We start from the raw sequence: 18,677 nt of genomic DNA, 5'->3' as shown, positions 1-18,677 counted from the left end.
TCGCACGGATAGTTCAACTAATTTACACAAAACCTTTACAAATTATACATATAAACCTTCCTCTTGATACACTCTATCTATTAAAAAAAACCGCATCTAAATCCGTTGCGTAGTTTTAAAGATCCAAGCATACATAGGGACAGAGATACAGACAGCGAAAAACGACTTTGTTTTATACTATGTATTGATAACGCTCATGCCATTTTCAACTTTCTCTTCGTAAAAATAAAATCAAATATTGCTTATTTATGTTTAAAGTGAAGGACTGGGTGCCTAGCGCGTTGACAGCACAGATGTCGTATTTTGAATTAGGAAGGGGATATCCTTTCATTTTAGCGGTATCTCAGAAAGAGAAACCCCTTAGAACTAAGTCAAATGAACGGATAAGCAATTTAAAGGGAAAGCCAAACGTTGAGGCTATTCGATAAACGGCTAAGTCATTTGAAGGCTTTTTCTGCGAAGGAGTGGACGGGGCCCTGGTATAAGGTAATACTGACCATGTCGCCGTCGTTGGACCAGACGGCGAGCCAGTAGTTGGAGCCGACCTGGAACACCTGCAGTATCAGGTTCATCAGCACGGTCACGACGGACGCCAGAATGCCCACGTTCATCAGGTAGTGTTTGTATACGCTCCATTTAACCTATGGACAAAGTTATGGTTAAAAAAACCGGCCAAGTGCGAGTCGGACTCGCGCACCGAGGGTTTCGCGTTTTAGTATTTGTTGTTATAGCGGCAACAGAAATTCATCATCTGTGAAAATTTCAACTGACAGACAGACAGACGGACAGCGGAGTCTTAGTAATAGGATCCCGTTTTTACCCTTTGGGTAAGGAACCCTAAAAACGGTTTAGAAGTTTCGACGTTACTTGCTTATAAAGATTGATTAAATGTGTCGTTTTCAAGCAAAAGGTACCACATTGTCACTTGCCATAAGGACGCTCTGACAGGTTTTTCGTATAAATTAAATTAAATTAAATATTCGTTTATTTCAGGCCTGGGGCCCATAAAAATAACACAAGCAATTTTCGTCCTTATAGCGGTATAGGTATAGGTAAGCGACAATGTGGTACCTTTTGCTTGAAAACGTCACAAATTATGACCCTTCTTTTTAGCTTCACTTTAGTCAGTCAAAAGTGAACTTTATCGGAATGATTAAAGGGTCAACTTTACTTTGTATATCCTATTTAGAAAGAAAAAACTTCTTACTGCCAATTTAAATGGATACAACATACAGGGTGGCAAAAAATAAGTGCATTCCCGTTGCCAGGGAGGTTTTGGGATTATACTGAGCCACTTTTACTGTGGGACCAACCCCGCTTTGGCTGGTCCATTTTCTATGGGAGGGTAAATTTATTTTTTCGCGATTTCGTGGTTGGTCCCATAGTAAAAGTTACTCAGTATAATCCCAAAACCTCCCTGGGAATAGGAATGCACTGATTTTTTTAGCCACCCTGTAAATTATACATACAGTGATTTAATTGACTGTCAAAAATAAGAAAGAAAGAATCTATTGTTTTAATTTTTTTCACATTAAACCAATATTTCATGTCATAGATATCGATATAAATGTATAGAATATATTTACACTGCCAGTTTCAGCCTTCTCAGATTCAATGAGTTTATTCTTTTCCTTTAGTTCTGCAGGTGTCGCTTCCGGCGTTTTTCTCTTTACGCTGCCTGCGCGGTCTCCTAAAAAATAATAGTATATTGTATATTAAGGGCGGTAAACAAGAATTTACGAACGAGTGTGAATTGAAACCCCAAGCTATTTTATTATTATTCGGGGTCGTCCATTAATTACGTAATTACATCATCAATTTCGATTTTTTAAACCAGCATTACCAATTTCTCTTGTACGTTGAGCAATAAGAGGATTATTCAGCATACGTGGACGTTACGTAGAATTTTCTCAGTTCCCAACCATAAAACCATAGAGTAACTTATACTAGAGCGGTACTGTCATAGTAAATTTTGTAACCCCAGTAAATTCACTGCCATCTGTCGACACACTTTAAAATTAAAAATGAAGATTTATAAAAATACGATAGAATGTATTTAAATATAGATAAATGATTTTTTTATTTGCATTAATTATTTTTATGATTTTGACCCATGTTCTTTCACTGATATGCGTTAAAATTGTTAAATAACAAACGAAACCGTCAACGCCATCTATACGACTGTAGGCCAAAACTAGTAGCGCCCTCTGAAGGAGAATCAAATTTTCTTGATTTTCGAGGCACGTTTTTTCCTTAGACTGTATCCATCTATTACGGAGTTATATCTATCTTTGATAAAACATAAAATGCGTCTGATAGCGAAAATGTTAGTTCAATGGGACAAAACAAAACCGGCCAAGTGCGAGTCGGACTCGCGCACTAAGGGTTCCGTACCATTACGCAAAAAAAACGGCAAAAAAATCACGTTTGTTGCATGGGAGCCCTTGTTTTTAGTGTTTGTTGTTGTTGCCGCTATCGGCAACAGAAATACATCATCTGTGAAAATTTCAACTGTCTAGCTATCACGGTTCATGAGATACGGCCTGGTGACAGACGGACACAGACAGACAGACAGCGGAGTCTTAGTAGTAGGGTCCCGTTTTTACCTTTTGGGTACGGAACCCTAAAAATGGCACATACCTGTAGCAACCTGGTCAGATTCCGATGTGCTTTCCGAGAGAGAACGGGCCCTCTGCAGTTTGTCCTTGAATTCTGTGCCAAGTTTGTTCTGAAGCACGTCTTTGATTTCGTCCAGTTCTGAAAATAAAGGACACTGTTAGAACGCTGTAGGATAGTCGTTTCTACTAATATCATATTAGAAACTTGCATGATTTTATTAAATAATTAATATACACCGCCAATTCAATCAAAAAGAGGTCCTCATTCGGTAGTTATCCAGTAATTAGTGGAAAGTGTGTTTAACAAATTAGAATTAATTATAAATTGAGGGTAGTTCGAAAAACAAAAAGATCCTAATGTCTACTTTGGCCAGTCTTTCTGCGATGTCACTCGTAGTGACACAACTTAGCAAAACCTCTGTAAGAATTTGTGTTTTTGTATCTTGACCAACGATTATCAACTGCGTATTTATTAGATTTGATTGACGTTAATTTTAGTTCCTAAAAGTCTGTAAAATGCGTTCATAATAACCTAAAATTCGAATAACAATACCTTCAGGCGAATTTATCACCGTGTCGCTAAGATGATGGAGCAGGAACTCCGCGAAAATGCCCATCTTCTCCAAGAGCTGCTGGTAGCTGTCCACCACCGAGATCTCGCTCTCCTTCAGGACCACTACTAGGTCGGTTTGAGCCAGGTAGTAACATAAAATGAGTATTAAATACCTTCAGGCGAAGTCCTCTCCGTGTCGCTAAGATGATGCAGCAGGAACTCGGCGAAAGCCCCCTTCTTTTCCAGGAGCTGCTGGTAGCTGCCCACCTCCAAGATTTCTTCCTCCTTGAGCACCACTACAAGGTCGGTTTGAGCCAGGTAGTAACATCAAATGAGTATTAAATACCTTCAGGCGAAGTCCTCTCCGTGTCGCTAAGATGATGCAGCAGAAACTCGGCGAAAGCCCCCTTCTTTTCCAGGAGCTGCTGGTAGCTGCCCACCTCCGAGATCTCTCCCTCCTTCAGGACCACTACCAGGTCGGTTTGAGCCAGGTACGACACGTTGTGGGTGACCCATAGGCGGGTTTTGTTTTTTAGTAAACCGTTGGGGCCAAGAACCTAAAAACAGAATACATCTTTACAAGTTTCCAGTAAACTTGAGCTTAAAGGAAAAATATAATGTTTGTCATGCTTGTACTTATTGACGTAGTTGTTGACGTTTTCTTCTAATTCATTCGTAACATAGCAGGTCAAACGTGATGTTCAATAAGCTGCAGAGATAACTGACCCTTCATACATAGAAACGTGTTTGAGGGGAGGGGGGATCAGTTATCGCTGCAGCTTACTGTACTTTCAGCTGGAAGCGGAGCTAAGCTGCATACAAACTTCTATGCAGGAGTGTCTGGTTTATTTAGCTGGTGAGGGCGTCCGCTAGCTGGCGCTGGTGCACTTCGCGGTCAGGCATGAGAGGGTTCCATTTCTTTTCATAAACATTCCCGGTCGGTCCAGAGGGGAAGGGTCAAAATCACGTGCGGAGTGCAGATCGCAGATTTTAGGCAGTTTTAGCACAACCGAATATTCGGTTCGGTATGATCTGAACCGAATATTCGTATTCGGCAAAGTCCACACTCCACATTCGGCCCATCTCTAGTTAAAACCCCTCTGGTTACGTTGGCAGCACTTTTAACGGAGCAACAGCGGATCTATGCAATTTGATTTATGACACAGCGTGGGCAATGTACCTACCTTGTCGAAGATGTGTTTCCCGACGTGCGAGTCGACGGCGCTGAGGGGGTCGTCCAGGAAGTACGTGTCCGCGTCATAATATACGGCTCGCGCGAGTGATACGCGCTGCTTTTGGCCGCCGGATAAGTTTATACCTGAAAACAAATCGCTATATTATTATCCGAAGATTTTGAAGGTTTAACTATATATTAAACATTTAAAATCTCAGAAATATATCAATCGGATAAACAAAGCTTTCTATTAAAAAATATTTCAATTATTCATCCGTTTGCAGCCAACGATCCCACATACAGACACACAGATACACATGCTCTACCTTTAATATCCCTCTTTTTTCGTGGGGGAGTCAAAAAAGGCTTTTACTCCATGACACTCACCCTTCTCCGCCGATCTCGGTCAGGTCGCCGCCGGGCAGTATGAAGTTTGGCTTGAACGCGCACATGCCGATGACGTCGCGGTACTTTTGCTGTGCTAGTGGCTTCTAGAACAGCCTATAACTCCGTGACACTCACCCTTCTCGCCGATCTCGGTTTGGTCGCCGCCGGGCAGCATGGAGTCCGGCTTGAGCGTGCACATGCCGATGACGTCGCTGTACTTTCCCTATAACTCGTGACACTCACCCTTCTCGCCGATCTCGGTCTGGTCGCCGCCGGGCAGCATGGAGTCCGGCTTGAGCGCGCACATGCCGATGAAGTCGCTGTACTTTAGCTGTGCCAGTGACTTCCCGAACAGCCTATGACTCCGTGACACTTACCCTTCTCGCCGATCTCGGTCTGGTCGCCGCCGGGCAGCATGGAGTCCGGCTTGAGCGCGCACATGCCGATGAAGTCGCTGTACTTTAGCTGTGCTAGTGGCTTCTAGAACAGCCTATAACTCCGTGACACTCACCCTTCTCGCCGATCTCGGTCTGGTCGCCGCCGGGCAGCATGGAGTCCGGCTTGAGCGCGCACATGCCGATGAAGTCGCTGTACTTTAGCTGTGCCAGTGACTTCCCGAACAGCCTATGACTCCGTGACACTTACCCTTCTCGCCGATCTCGGTCTGGTCGCCGCCGGGCAGCATGGAGTCCGGCTTGAGCGCGCACATGCCGATGAAGTCGCTGTACTTTAGCTGTGCCAGTGACTTCCCGAACAGCCTATGACTCCGTGACACTTACCCTTCTCGCCGATCTCGGTCTGGTCGCCGCCGGGGAGCATGTCGAAGTCCGGCTTGAGCGCGCAGATGCCGATGACGTCGCTGTACTTTAGCTGTGCCAGTGACTTCCCGAACAGCCTATGACTCCGTGACACTTACCCTTCTCGCCGATCTCGGTCTGGTCGCCGCCGGGGAGCATGTCGAAGTCCGGCTTGAGCGCGCACATGCCGATGACGTCGCTGTACTTTAGCTGTGCCAGTGACTTCCCGAACAGCCTATGACTCCGTGACACTTACCCTTCTCGCCGATCTCGGTCTGGTCGCCGCCGGGGAGCATGTCGAAGTCCGGCTTGAGCGCGCACATGCCGATGACGTCGCTGTACTTTTGCTGTGCTAGTGGCTTGCCGAATAGAATGTTGTCTTGGAGCGTTGCGTTTTGGATCCAGGCTTGTTGCGGGACGTATGCTATGCTACCTGTAGGATGTAATGTTATTATTAGTAACACGTATTATGTCTATCGTAATTCTAATAGGTAATACATTCAATTAGTGATCATACAATTTGTGGGTGGATTTTCAAGATAGTATTAAGGTTCAAAAGTTACCATTAGTGTTAACCCGTCCAGAGATCTTATTCATCTCGCCCAAGAACGCCGATAGTGGGGAGCTCTTGCCTGACCCCACGGCACCAACTATGGCCACCAAGTGACCCTCCGGCACTGAGGTTGATGTTCTAAGTGTAGTATCACATACCATTAGTATTAGCCCGTCCAGAGATCTTATTCATCTCGCCCAAGAACGCCGATAGTAGGGAGCTCTTGCCTGACCCCACGGCACCGATTACGGCCACTAAGTGACCCTCCGGCACTATCAGGTTGATGTTCTAAGAGTAGTGTCACATACCATTAGTATTAACCCGTCCAGAGATCTTATTCATCTCGCCCAAGAACGCCGATAGTAGGGAGCTCTTGCCTGACCCCACGGCTCCAACTACGGCCACCAAGTGACCCTCCGGCACTGAGGTTGATGTTCTAAGTGTAGTATCACATACCATTAGTATTAGCCCGTCCAGAGATCTTATTCATCTCGCCCAAGAACGGCGATAGTGGGGAGCTCTTGCCTGACCCCACGGCACCGATTACGGCCACTAAGTGACCCTCCGGCACTATCAGGTTGATGTTCTAAGAGTAGTATCACATACCATTAGTAATAACCCGTCCAGGGATCTTATTCATCTCGCCCAAGAACGCCGACAGTAGGGAGTTCTTGCCTGACCCCACAGCTCCAACTACGGCCACTAAGTGACCCTCCGGCACTGTCAGGTTGATGTTCTAAGAGTAGTGTCACATACCATTAGTATTAACCCGTCCAGAGATCTTATTCATCTCGCCCAAGAACGCCGATAGTAGGGAGCTCTTGCCTGACCCCACGGCTCCAACTACGGCCACCAAGTGACCCTTCGGCACTGTCAAGTTGATGCTCTTTAGGGTGAGTTCTGCTTCCTTGTCGCCCCAGGAGAAGTTCCCGTTTTCCATTACCAAGGGGTTCGCTGAAATTGTAAATATATTCATGTTATTGTACCAGTGTTTGTTGGTTAGCTCCAAAAGTGAGCTCATAAATAATAGTAGGGTGGATACAAATCTTCAAAGGTGTACTATTTTACTCGTGCCTGAGGAAGGACTCCTGAAGAGTCCGAAACATTTCGCCAAACTAAAAATAATAGTCAGTGAAACCGTTGTGATCTAACTATTTTTATGGCTAATATTATTGATGAAAAAAAAACTCGCCTTTTAAAAATGTATCTACCGTATTGCTTGCTCAAAGAACATTTTGATATTTTGTTACTTATGGTTCCTCTATATATAATTTATTGCAGCGCGGATATCAAATCAAGCCAGCATCTATTATTATCATAAAATCAAAAATACTCCATATTTTAACCAGGTTAAAACTATAGTTGGACCATAAACCCCTCGTATGCTTAGACACGGACACGTGCGCATGAATTTAAATATATGGACATTCTTACACGAATTAATTAAGGCCCTCACTAAGCTCAAGAAGGCTTGTGTTGTGGGTACTCAGACAACGATATATAAAATATATAAATACATATACATAGAAAACAACCATGACTCACGAACAAATATCCGTGCTCATCACACAAATAAATGCCCTTACCGGGATTCGAACCCAGGACCATCGGCTTCATAGGCAGCTACCCACTAGGACAGACCGGTCGTCAATTTTAACCTATTGTTTTAGATATTAAAGGTCACCATTTCATTAACCAATTTTGACAGGCCGCATACGAGGGGTAAAAACATTAACTTTCTGACATTAGCGTCTAAAATTTGAAAGAAAAATATGTGGTATTTTCTATAAATAGGGACCTTATTGTCGATGGCGCTTACGCTATTATTAACGATGCTCCAATATAAATACAATGCCGCGCGACGCTGTACCGGCGTAAGCGCCATCGACAATAAGGTCCCTTTTCATAGAAAACGCCCCATATATAAATAAATACAGAAAATGCAACTTACGTTCTTTAGGATCGTGTTCAACCGAGTTCATGTCTAATTCATCACAGTTCATGAATTTGTTCAATCGTTTTATACCCACTGAAGTCTAAAACATTAATGTATAATTAATATTTATTGTTAAGATATTTCTGTATAATTCGACACATTACAAGCTCATGCAAAAAGCATTAAACTATTTTTCGAGAATAAGATGCGCTACTACACTTTAGTTTTATCATAAGTAGTTTGGTTAGGAAATAAAAACATATTTAAAGACAAACATGGATATATGTACATTATTCAAATATTGCTTTAAAAAAATGGCCAAAGAATATTTACAGATCTGTCGACAACATCACTTATTTGTATTCAAAGTGTGTTGCGCGGTGGCTTAAACCACGTTTAAGGGATATTTTGAGTTTGAGTAGAAAATTTCACATTGGTTAAAGTTGGGATAAGTACCTACACATAGGAACAGTCACCATCAGATATATCGGAGCGGCCAAGGTGCTCAAAAATATCTGAACACGCACATTTATCTTAATAATAGAGGCTTTGTACAGATATTTGTGATCACCTTTCTCCGATGGCGACCGTATGTATGAATTTTCTAAAATGATTTCTACACCTCACACCCTAATCTGTTAAACAAAAGCCTTTGTTTATTTTGTTCAGCGGTTACCAATGCTACCGCTACTGACTGAACGGGTTTGTAGCGGCTCTGTATTCTGAGGCCACACACAGGCAACCAATCGTCCTTCATTACCAAAACTCGTTAACTCAGAATGAAGGCGCCTTTTATAAAAGAAACAAAGGCTTTTGTTTAACGGATTAGGGTCTGAGGCCTAAAAATCATTTGAGAAAATTCATACTATACCTAGTAAGTATTTAATAGTTTTGTAGGGTAAAATCCATGTTTGTATTAAAAGTGTAGTGCCAATGTTAAAAGCCAAAAGCCGTGTTAGAACCTTAATATCACGAAATGTATGGTATTATTTAGTAGTGACATGTTCAAGGTACAGCCGAAGAAGGATGATTTCTGGTGCGGATGCCGTGTCATTCTGGATGTGTACCACAACCGCATTTTATTCATTTCTCTATCAAAACCAGTTAAATATAATAGTAATGCAGCCTGATTTCATACAGTATTGAAAAGACGAATCTAGCGCCACTTTAATAATTTCCTGTTTGTAATTGTAAAATGTAAAGGTGTCAAGAAACCGAACAAACAGTTGTTTTCTTTATAACACTTCAAATTCTCGCGTTTTACACATAATTAATGTCATTAACGGGTCTAACGCGATTAAATTTCATTATTTCATTATCCGTGACCACAGCTAGTGCAACCTAGCTGAAACGTCGGAAAAAAGGTAAAATAATGAAATTTAATCGCGTTAGACCCGTTAATGACATTAATTAAATTATTTTCTTTGTTTAACCCTTCGATTAGAGAGATTCTCTGTGTAATAAGGACGAAATAATTTAATAATTGTTGGTTATATTATTTAGATAAACTAAGTCCCTTAGGCCCACTTGCACCATCCGACTAACCCGGGGTTAAGCGGTTAAACCGTTAACCCAGTGTCAAATTGTACTAGTAACGATGGTAACTCCAGGTTTAACCGGTTAACACCGGGATTGTGGAATGGTGGAAGTGGCGCTTACTGTCTTCAGAAGAATCCTCCTTCTTAAACTGTACTAATACATTCATCATTAAAAAAAATATAACTACATGCTCTTTTGGGACATTTACACTAAATACGTCCTTGATCGTATCGTCTTAAAAATATAGAAAATACCTAAAAGTTCCCATTAGAGGTGATTTTACTTAAAACCCGCGCGGCAAGAATGTGTTGATACAATTCCTCGCCACCGCCAGTCTGCCTGTGACCACGAACGTAACGTCACGTTCGAAACGTCAGGCCATAAATAAACGTAAGTTTGTACGCGATTAAGTCCCGTATTAGTTTTAAAATTATGAGTTTATTTAAGTCCAATACGACTGTGGTTGCGGGATAAGTGTGGCTAGCCTTCAGGGCCTTCACAGTAGGGCCTGTTTACACATTGATTAGTGTTTATTGCGAGGTCATACATTTGCCACTAAACTAGACGCAAGTAGCAGATGTATGACCTCGCAATAAACACTAATCAATGTGTAAACAGGCACCTATGCGTAGGCCAGCCACACTTCTCCGTATTGACCTTATTATAATTCCAAATTCGATCAAAAAAATATGACGATAAGATCAATTACCAAAGCTCGGAACCGGTTTGAAATATACCGCTTAATACCAGTTTATTTACCGAACTTTTCTTGAGAACGCGAGCGTTTTAAGAACTTTATAACTGTACCAAAATTAACCGGTTTATTTGAAAAGTAGGGGAGCGGAGGGCGAGCATACTGGAACGATGTCCATACTTGTGGTTGGACATAAGAATTTTCATTTATTGGGAATCAGTTCAGGACTATCCCTAACAAATTTTACGATTCTTTGTCAACACCATAAAAAGTTATCATCGAGAAAAAGAAAACCCAACCACAAGTATGGCGTCGTTCTACAGTGAAGCGGGTGGGTAAAATGAGAGCTTTGCGGCCTGTTTCAAATGGTTTTATTTTTTTACATCCACTTTAAATCCTTCTAAACCGGTATACCAAATAAAAACGATTATTAAACTCTTCCAAAACTACTAGAAAAATAATAAATAACGAAAACGAAATTAACCGGTCTAAAAATTTCACCGGTATCCGAGCCTTGCCTACCCCAAATTATAAAAAAAACACATAAATGTAATAATATATAACTTACTTGTACGATATTGGATATAACGTTAGGCAGCATAGATAGTGGGAAACGTAGGATGTTGAAAAGAGACAGCGCTACGAAAGCCTTCTTAGAGTCCAGCACCTCGGTGTCATTTACCAGTACATAGCACCCGAACGACATCAGGGATACCTACGACACCATTATACGAAACCGGTTAGGGATTAGGTCTCAAAGTATGAAATTAGGGATTTTTGGATCATGTCTCTTTTTGCCAATGTTTTTTGACACAAAAATGTACCTGTATTGTTAGAGAAGTGATTGTTTTAAAATTGTAGTATATTACGAATTATCTCAAATGATTTTTTCTCCCAAACCCTAAGCTGTTAAACACAAGGCACTGTTTCTTTTCTGCACCGCGGTGGCTACCTCATTTCTCATCAGTGATAAGGATCACGCCCGTTAAAAAGGCAATTTTAGCGTTCCACTTTTATGGTTCAAATTCAGATAACAGCATTCGGAGTTAAAACGTTTGGGTAATGTAGGACGACAGGTAAGAATATTCCGAGAAAGCTATAAGCTGTTACATAAATTAGAGCCCTATGTGTAGCACGCTAAAATTGCCTTTAAAACGGGCGTGATCCTTTTCACTAATGAGAAATGAGGTAGCCACCGCGGTGCACAAAAGAAACAGTGCCTTTTGTTTAACGGCGTAGGGTTTGGGCGAAAAAATCATTTGAGATAATTCATACCATACACAATTAAGTATGTTTTTATTACATATATTGTACATAATATCTTTAATTAGTATGAAAGCAGCTAGGGATTGCAATTCAGATTCAAGTTGTATGAAATTATCTGGATACGATGAGTTTTAACCGGGTATGTCGTATGTCCATACAAGTACAAGTTGGATGCGGATTGCAATGTTACACCCACTTTGGACGACTCAATACAAAGATAAATTGAATTTTTTTTTAAACATGACATTGCACATTGAATAGCACATGTAATGTTTTTTTTTTAATTATAGAGAAAATCCATCGTTTCATACTTTAGGACTTAAATAAGTTATGTGTATAGCTGGACTGTAAGCCGACCGTGAGCTTACTTTTGCTCATAATCATTTATAGAGCTGTTTTTCATCCATAGACAAATGCTTGCTAAGATGCGAAAACTAATGCAAAATATTGTCCGAAATTTGACAGATGAAGAAACTTTCGCTATACGGTGCCATACGTTGTAATGTAACTTGGCGTTTGATAACATAGTTAACGCACTTTCCGAAATCATACAGCAAAATCTACTTTAGCTGTCAAAACTACAATAGTTTCCATTATCGCATTAGAGAAATAAATAAGGGTAGAGTGCTGACCCGATTAAAGCGAGCTCGGCAAATAGCACTATAAGCTTACTTATTTCTCTATGACGCAACTTAGTGCCAGTTGCACGATCCGCACTTGACAGACTGATCAAGACCACCCGGCGCGTCGCTATGAAACTTTCCATACAATAAAATTTAGCGAACTCTTTAACGATGACAAACAGATTGGTGCAACCGACCCTAAGTATTCATCTGTCTATGCCGCGCTATTCAAGTAATACAGAAAGATCCAGCCACTCTGACCACCATCCAATTATAATGGCATTGTATGGATTGTTAGTTTATGTATAGAAGAACCATAGCCGCCGATCGCGTGCTGCTAGTGGTACAGGTTTCAAGGTCACCTCGATGACTGAGACCACGATGAGAGGCAGGAGCCCTAACGGCAGGTGTATCATGAAAAATAGGGACATCGAGACGAATATCTTTTCTGCCGTCAGGTTGTGTGTGGGGTCGCTTATCACATACGTAAAGAAAGTGAGGAAGGTCACCTTGAACAAAAATATTTGTGACGTTTTGAACTAAACAGGTACCACATTGTCGGTTGTCGATAAGGTTGATTTCAAATTGAAGCTTTATGGAAATAGCGTCTTATTGACAACCGACAATAAGTACCTTTTTGATTCAAAACGGCACATTTTTTTATGTGTTACTTTGTGTTGATGGATTATAATATAATTAACATACAGTTGGCAGTGTATGTTTATTTCTTTATTCATTTGGCATTTAAAATAATGACAAATTACATAAAGCTGTGAAACGGTATGGTACTAGTATTGATGAGTACCAAAAAACTTTCGGTTTTGGTCAGGTCAGTGTCATTTGGTCAATTTGGTACCTAGTAAATAACAACAATATATTTGACGTTTTCAAGCAAAAGGTACCACATTTTACCACGAAATTAGCACGCAACTTTATACGAATAAACTGTTAGAGCGTTCTTATTGGCAAGCGACAATGTGGTACCTTTTGCTTGAAAACGAAACATATTTCTGTGTGAATTTCATTTCAGTTACTGGTCCAAAAATAGCGGTTAACCAAGAGAGATTACCGGTTTATTTGGAATAACCGGTGTTTTCGGAACGATTTACGGATACCTGAAAAAAAATACAGATTATCCTAGCAGAAAATAAATTAAGTATCGAAATAAAATAGTTCATAGTTTTATTTCATGAGTAACTATCGCGGTAACCGAAGACAATATTAAATTTATGTATCGGTAAATTCACGATTTTCTACGTAGCTTGTAATGAGGTAATGACAATGACTAACTAATTGGTCCATTTTTAGAGAAAATAATTGGTCCATTTTTTTCAAAAATAGATTAAACTCGAAGATTAATCAAACATGTCACAATAATATTGTCTTCGGTTACCGCGATAGTTACTCATGAAATAAAACTATGAAAACGGATTATATCGCGTATATTGAATTTATAATACATCCCGACGTTTCGAACTCTTTACAGCGTTCGTGGTCAACGGGTGACTGAGGAAAAATTACAAAATGCAAAAATACCCACATACTAAAATAATGAACAATCATAGACTACAAACTTTAAGGCTGGTTGTACATGCAAAATCGGTTCATAAGGCTAGTTATACACTATAATTATTTTTCAAGTAAAGATATATATATATACGCGATAAAAAATAAACTATGCCGGCTCCAACCCTACACCACGGACCCGAGAAGATTTAATTCCCTCCTAAATTGTAGGAGGGTATCCCAATATGGGACCGGCAACAAACTCGGCGGGACACATCTTTTCAAAACATCAGAATGTCCAGCATCATCCAACACTACGGTCTCACAGTCTATGCCTCGCTTGCTCCTTTATCAGGTGGACTACAGGATCCCAAGCTGGTGGTAGAGAAAAGCCATCCTCCCTATTAAAGTTTGGATATTTCTTAATCTCAATGGCCTCGCGCAGCATTCTGGGTATGTAACGCTTCTCCTTGGCAAGAACCAGAGGCTTATCAAACTTGATTGAGTGATTGGCTTTATCCATGACATGCTCACAGACAGCAGACCTAGGTCGACGGTGCTTGACATCAGCTATATGTTCCTTCACCCGAGTGGAAATGCTCCGTTTCGTCTGCCCGACATATGATAGGCCACACTCACAGTCCAGCCTGTACACTCCTGCAGTCTGTAGAGGGGTATTGCATTTTACAGGCCTCAGGAATTGTGACATCTTCTTCATTGGCTTGAAATATGTTTTTATAGAAGCACGCTTCAAGATGTGGCTGATCCTGTCCGTGACCCCCCTGACAAAAGGCAGAATGGCAGGCCTGCGCTCGACTGTGGGGATCTTAATGTGGGACCTCTGGTTGACCCGCGGTATCCTGAGCTCGTTTGCCTGGAGCGCGCGCCTGGCATGCTGGAGCTCCGCGGCCAGATGCTGGTCATCACATATCCTCTGGGCTCTCTGAAACAAAGATTTGCCTACTGTAACAAGTTGACTGGGATGGTGATGCGATTTGCCATTTAAGTACCTATCAGTATGAGTAGGTTTCCTATACACAGTGCGACCTAGGGTGTTATCAGGATTTCTTTTTACCAATACATCTAAGAAGGGGAGAGAACAGTCTTTTTCCAACTCCATAGTAAATTTTATTTTGCTATGGAGTTGGAAAAAGACTGTTCTCTCCCCTTCTTAGATGTATTGGTAAAAAGAAATCCTGATAACACCCTAGGTCGCACTGTGTATAGGAAACCTACTCATACTGATAGGTACTTAAATGGCAAATCGCATCACCATCCCAGTCAACTTGTTACAGTAGGCAAATCTTTGTTTCAGAGAGCCCAGAGGATATGTGATGACCAGCATCTGGCCGCGGAGCTCCAGCATGCCAGGCGCGCGCTCCAGGCAAACGAGCTCAGGATACCGCGGGTCAACCAGAGGTCCCACATTAAGATCCCCACAGTCGAGCGCAGGCCTGCCATTCTGCCTTTTGTCAGGGGGGTCACGGACAGGATCAGCCACATCTTGAAGCTTGCTTCTATAAAAACATATTTCAAGCCAATGAAGAAGATGTCACAATTCCTGAGGCCTGTAAAATGCAATACCCCTATACAGACTGCAGGAGTGTACAGGCTGGACTGTGAGTGTGGCCTATCATATGTCGGGCAGACGAAACGGAGCATTTCCACTCGGGTGAAGGAACATATAGCTGATGTCAAGCACCGTCGACCTAGGTCTGCTGTCTGTGAGCATGTCATGGATAAAGCCAATCACTCAATCAAGTTTGATAAGCCTCTGGTTCTTGCCAAGGAGAAGCGTTACATACCCAGAATGCTGCGCGAGGCCATTGAGATTAAGAAATATCCAAACTTTAATAGGGAGGATGGCTTTTCTCTACCACCAGCTTGGGATCCTGTAGTCCACCTGATAAAGGAGCAAGCGAGGCATAGACTGTGAGACCGTAGTGTTGGATGATGCTGGACATTCTGATGTTTTGAAAAGATGTGTCCCGCCGAGTTTGTTGCCGGTCCCATATTGGGATACCCTCCTACAATTTAGGAGGGAATTAAATCTTCTCGGGTCCGTGGTGTAGGGTTGGAGCCGGCATAGTTTATTTTTTATCGCGTATATATATATATATCTTTACTTGAAAAATAATTATAGTGTATAACTAGCCTTATGAACCGATTTTGCATGTACAACCAGCCTTAAAGTTTGTAGTCTATGATTGTTCATTATTTTAGTATGTGGGTATTTTTGCATTTTGTAATTTTTCCTCAGTCACCCGTTGACCACGAACGCTGTAAAGAGTTCGAAACGTCGGGATGTATTATAAATTCAATATACGCGATATAATCCGTTTTCATAGTTTTATTTCATGATGTCACAATAAGTTATAAATCTGTGAAAATGTATAATCCGATTGTAATGAACGATAAACATGTGTAAATCGGCAAGAGATAATGTTTATCAGTATTATTAAAAAAACAATACAGATGGTTTATTAATATAATACGTTGATAATGATAACGATGACACAATAATGATTTATTGGTATTGCAATGGGTAATATAGACAAGACATACGAGCAACATTTTCAAATGAACTATTGGAAAATTATAGAAGTTCATTGTCAATGATTTTAATAATTTAACGTATTTCGAATATGAAAAGGATTTCAATTCGTTCGATCATCTCGAATAAGTGCTACCCCCCAAACTTCTATGCATTTGACATTTTGAAAGACCTCCATCTATGGATGGTATAGAAAGGATCGCAATCTCTTATGGCAGAATTTTTGCAAAAGTGACCAGCATTCAGCTGTAAATAATAGTTCCAAATCTCTCCGGTGCCGCTAGGTAGGCTCTGAGACCAAAGAGTATTGTAATATATAGGAGACTCTATGACATGAACCATAGAGGTATAATAATGTAGAGATGAAATGGGGGAGGGGCAGCATATAACCCAACCAAATTACGTAGGTTGTTTCTGGTATGTTTTCAGGAATGTTAAAACGTGTTTTTAATTGTGTCGCATTGCGTATGTTCTGTCCCTCACGGTCTTACGGGTGCACATCTATATAAAATACTAGGTGTATGGTCTAGGTACTTCAGTGTATGGTGGCGCCGCCTTTTTACTGTTTTTTACGGTCACTTTTTGATACATGAAGATTCATTTCCTTACCTCTACCTTCCATACCTCCATCTACACTAGCGCCCCTAGCGGCGAAATTAAACGCGGTAGCCCTCATTGTTTAAGAAATGGTTGAAACGACACATGTCTACCCAGTACACAAAAGTCACAAAATACATAAGTAAGTATTTAGAATATTCTGAAATCTGAACCCGACATTCTTGTCCAACATCCAAAGATTTGTTCATACTGGAATTCGAACCCAGACTACTACGAGTAGCTTCGCATTCAAGGCTTCACCACCTCACGGCGAAACATTCTAAATGGAGAGACCTCGGAAATTTCCTATTCATATTTTTTTGTGAAAATTTTCAAAAGTTTTGGAGACCCTTTCTTCTTGTGAAAGTTTCAGAAGTTTCCAAAAAAATCTGGACACTTGTGTAAATTACTACTAGTATCAAGCTGCTCTCATCGAAGGGCGTCCGCTAGGTGGCGCGGGTGCACGGAGCGGGCGCACGCACGCGGTTGCCATGGTATGTAAAATTAGTCCCACGCGTCCGCGCCAGTTAGCAACGCTCATACTATTTTTCATTTGCTCGTAGTGGACGCCCAAACACTTCTAAACCCTTTATATAGGTATTAGTGTGTCCGAAATTATGCAAAATTGAACCTCATCATTTTGAAATAAAGTTCAAAATCAGGTGGGAATATATTCCCTTATAAAGGCTTAATATGTGTCATTTTCAAGCAAAAGGTACCACATTGTCGGTTGTCGATAAGGTTGATTTCAAATTGAAGCTTTATGGACATAGCGCCTTACAACCGACAATAAGTACCCTTTTGGTTGAAAATGGCACATATGTGTAATGACTCACCAGGAAAGGAGCGCAAGACCATATGAATGACGTCGCAGAATTCAAGTACGCCGTCTGTTTCAGCACGTGCATCTCTTTGTTTCTTATCTTAAGAATTTGGTCCTGAAAGCTGAGCTCCCAGGCGTACATTTTTAAAACCTGAAATGAAGACATTTTAATTTATTTGTGTGCGCTGATATTCCGCTATCTTAGTTTCGGTCGCCCCCATAATAGGGATGTTGACATGAATCGCGAATATATAAAAGGATACGTTTTTACCATAGCAAATAAAATAAAATAAAATATTAAAAGTATTTAAAATAATGCCCAACATCACGTGACTGCAAACGCAAATCGGAGCGCGTGAAGTCACGGTGTGAGAAACACGCACAGACAAGTTGTCAAACCGTGGTCCTCTGGCACTGACATCGTTATGTCATCCAGATCACGTGACGGCTTGGAACGTTTTTGCGCGAAATTTAAACACAACTAATTAAAGTCAGTTTTTATTAAACATTAATGAATAAAAACGATAAAAAAATTTTTTGCAATAATTACTTGTCTATCTATAAAATGAAAACAGTTCTAAAAAATTGTCAACATCCCTAGTGTTCAATAAATTGGACTATTTTCAAAGATCGACCTATGAAGTACCCACAGTAAGCTAAATAAGGCTTGTGTTGTGGGTACCAGACAGAAATTGAAAAAGGTTGTTTAATGTCTCATATGTGTCGATGTTGCTTAACTTCAAACTCGGGTAAATCCATTTGACCATCTCAACAAATATCTACCTTATTTGTGCCATTTTCAACCAAAAGGGAACTTATTGTCGGTTGTCAGTAAGGCGCTATGTCCAAAAAGCTTCAATTTGAGATCAATCTTATCGACAACCGACAATGTGGTACCTTTTAGTTGAAAACGTCACATTTTATTACCTTTTCTCAATACCAAAATCGCATAATCTGACAGATGGATTTACCCTGACATTAACAACCGGCATCATGGATGGGACAGATATATAATTATGCGCGTGGCGCGTGCAATAGAGATAGCAACAGGCGGGTC

General features: G+C 40.9%; 3 protein-coding genes across 3 annotated transcripts in view; 2 read left to right on the top strand and 1 right to left on the bottom strand.

Annotated features, from left to right (window-relative positions):
* The window catches only part of LOC134745124 (magnetosome-associated protein MamJ-like), a 298,423-nt gene that overhangs the window by 105,063 nt on the left and 174,683 nt on the right, over nucleotides 1-18,677 (top strand). The window lies entirely within an intron of this gene.
* The window catches only part of LOC134745352 (multidrug resistance-associated protein 1), a 118,590-nt gene that overhangs the window by 36,035 nt on the left and 63,878 nt on the right, over nucleotides 1-18,677 (bottom strand). The window contains exons 8-17 of the mRNA XM_063679379.1: nucleotides 17,634-17,771; nucleotides 12,503-12,649; nucleotides 8,034-8,118; nucleotides 6,839-7,036; nucleotides 5,786-5,962; nucleotides 4,356-4,489; nucleotides 3,518-3,728; nucleotides 2,641-2,757; nucleotides 1,587-1,690; nucleotides 498-641 (exon numbers count right to left, since the gene is read on the bottom strand). Coding sequence (XP_063535449.1) covers nucleotides 498-641; nucleotides 1,587-1,690; nucleotides 2,641-2,757; nucleotides 3,518-3,728; nucleotides 4,356-4,489; nucleotides 5,786-5,962; nucleotides 6,839-7,036; nucleotides 8,034-8,118; nucleotides 12,503-12,649; nucleotides 17,634-17,771 — 1,455 coding nt within the window. The remainder of the gene's footprint in view (nucleotides 1-497; nucleotides 642-1,586; nucleotides 1,691-2,640; nucleotides 2,758-3,517; nucleotides 3,729-4,355; nucleotides 4,490-5,785; nucleotides 5,963-6,838; nucleotides 7,037-8,033; nucleotides 8,119-12,502; nucleotides 12,650-17,633; nucleotides 17,772-18,677) is intronic.
* Nucleotides 1-18,677, top strand: part of LOC134745302 (male-enhanced antigen 1) — a 182,407-nt gene that overhangs the window by 142,394 nt on the left and 21,336 nt on the right. The gene's annotated exons all lie outside the window — the stretch shown is intronic.

This window comes from Cydia strobilella, chromosome 1, assembly GCF_947568885.1.
Source record: "Cydia strobilella chromosome 1, ilCydStro3.1, whole genome shotgun sequence".
Taxonomy (NCBI): domain Eukaryota; kingdom Metazoa; phylum Arthropoda; class Insecta; order Lepidoptera; family Tortricidae; genus Cydia; species Cydia strobilella.
Note: the sequence above shows the minus strand (reverse complement) of the source record. Positions and strands in the feature narration are given on the sequence as shown.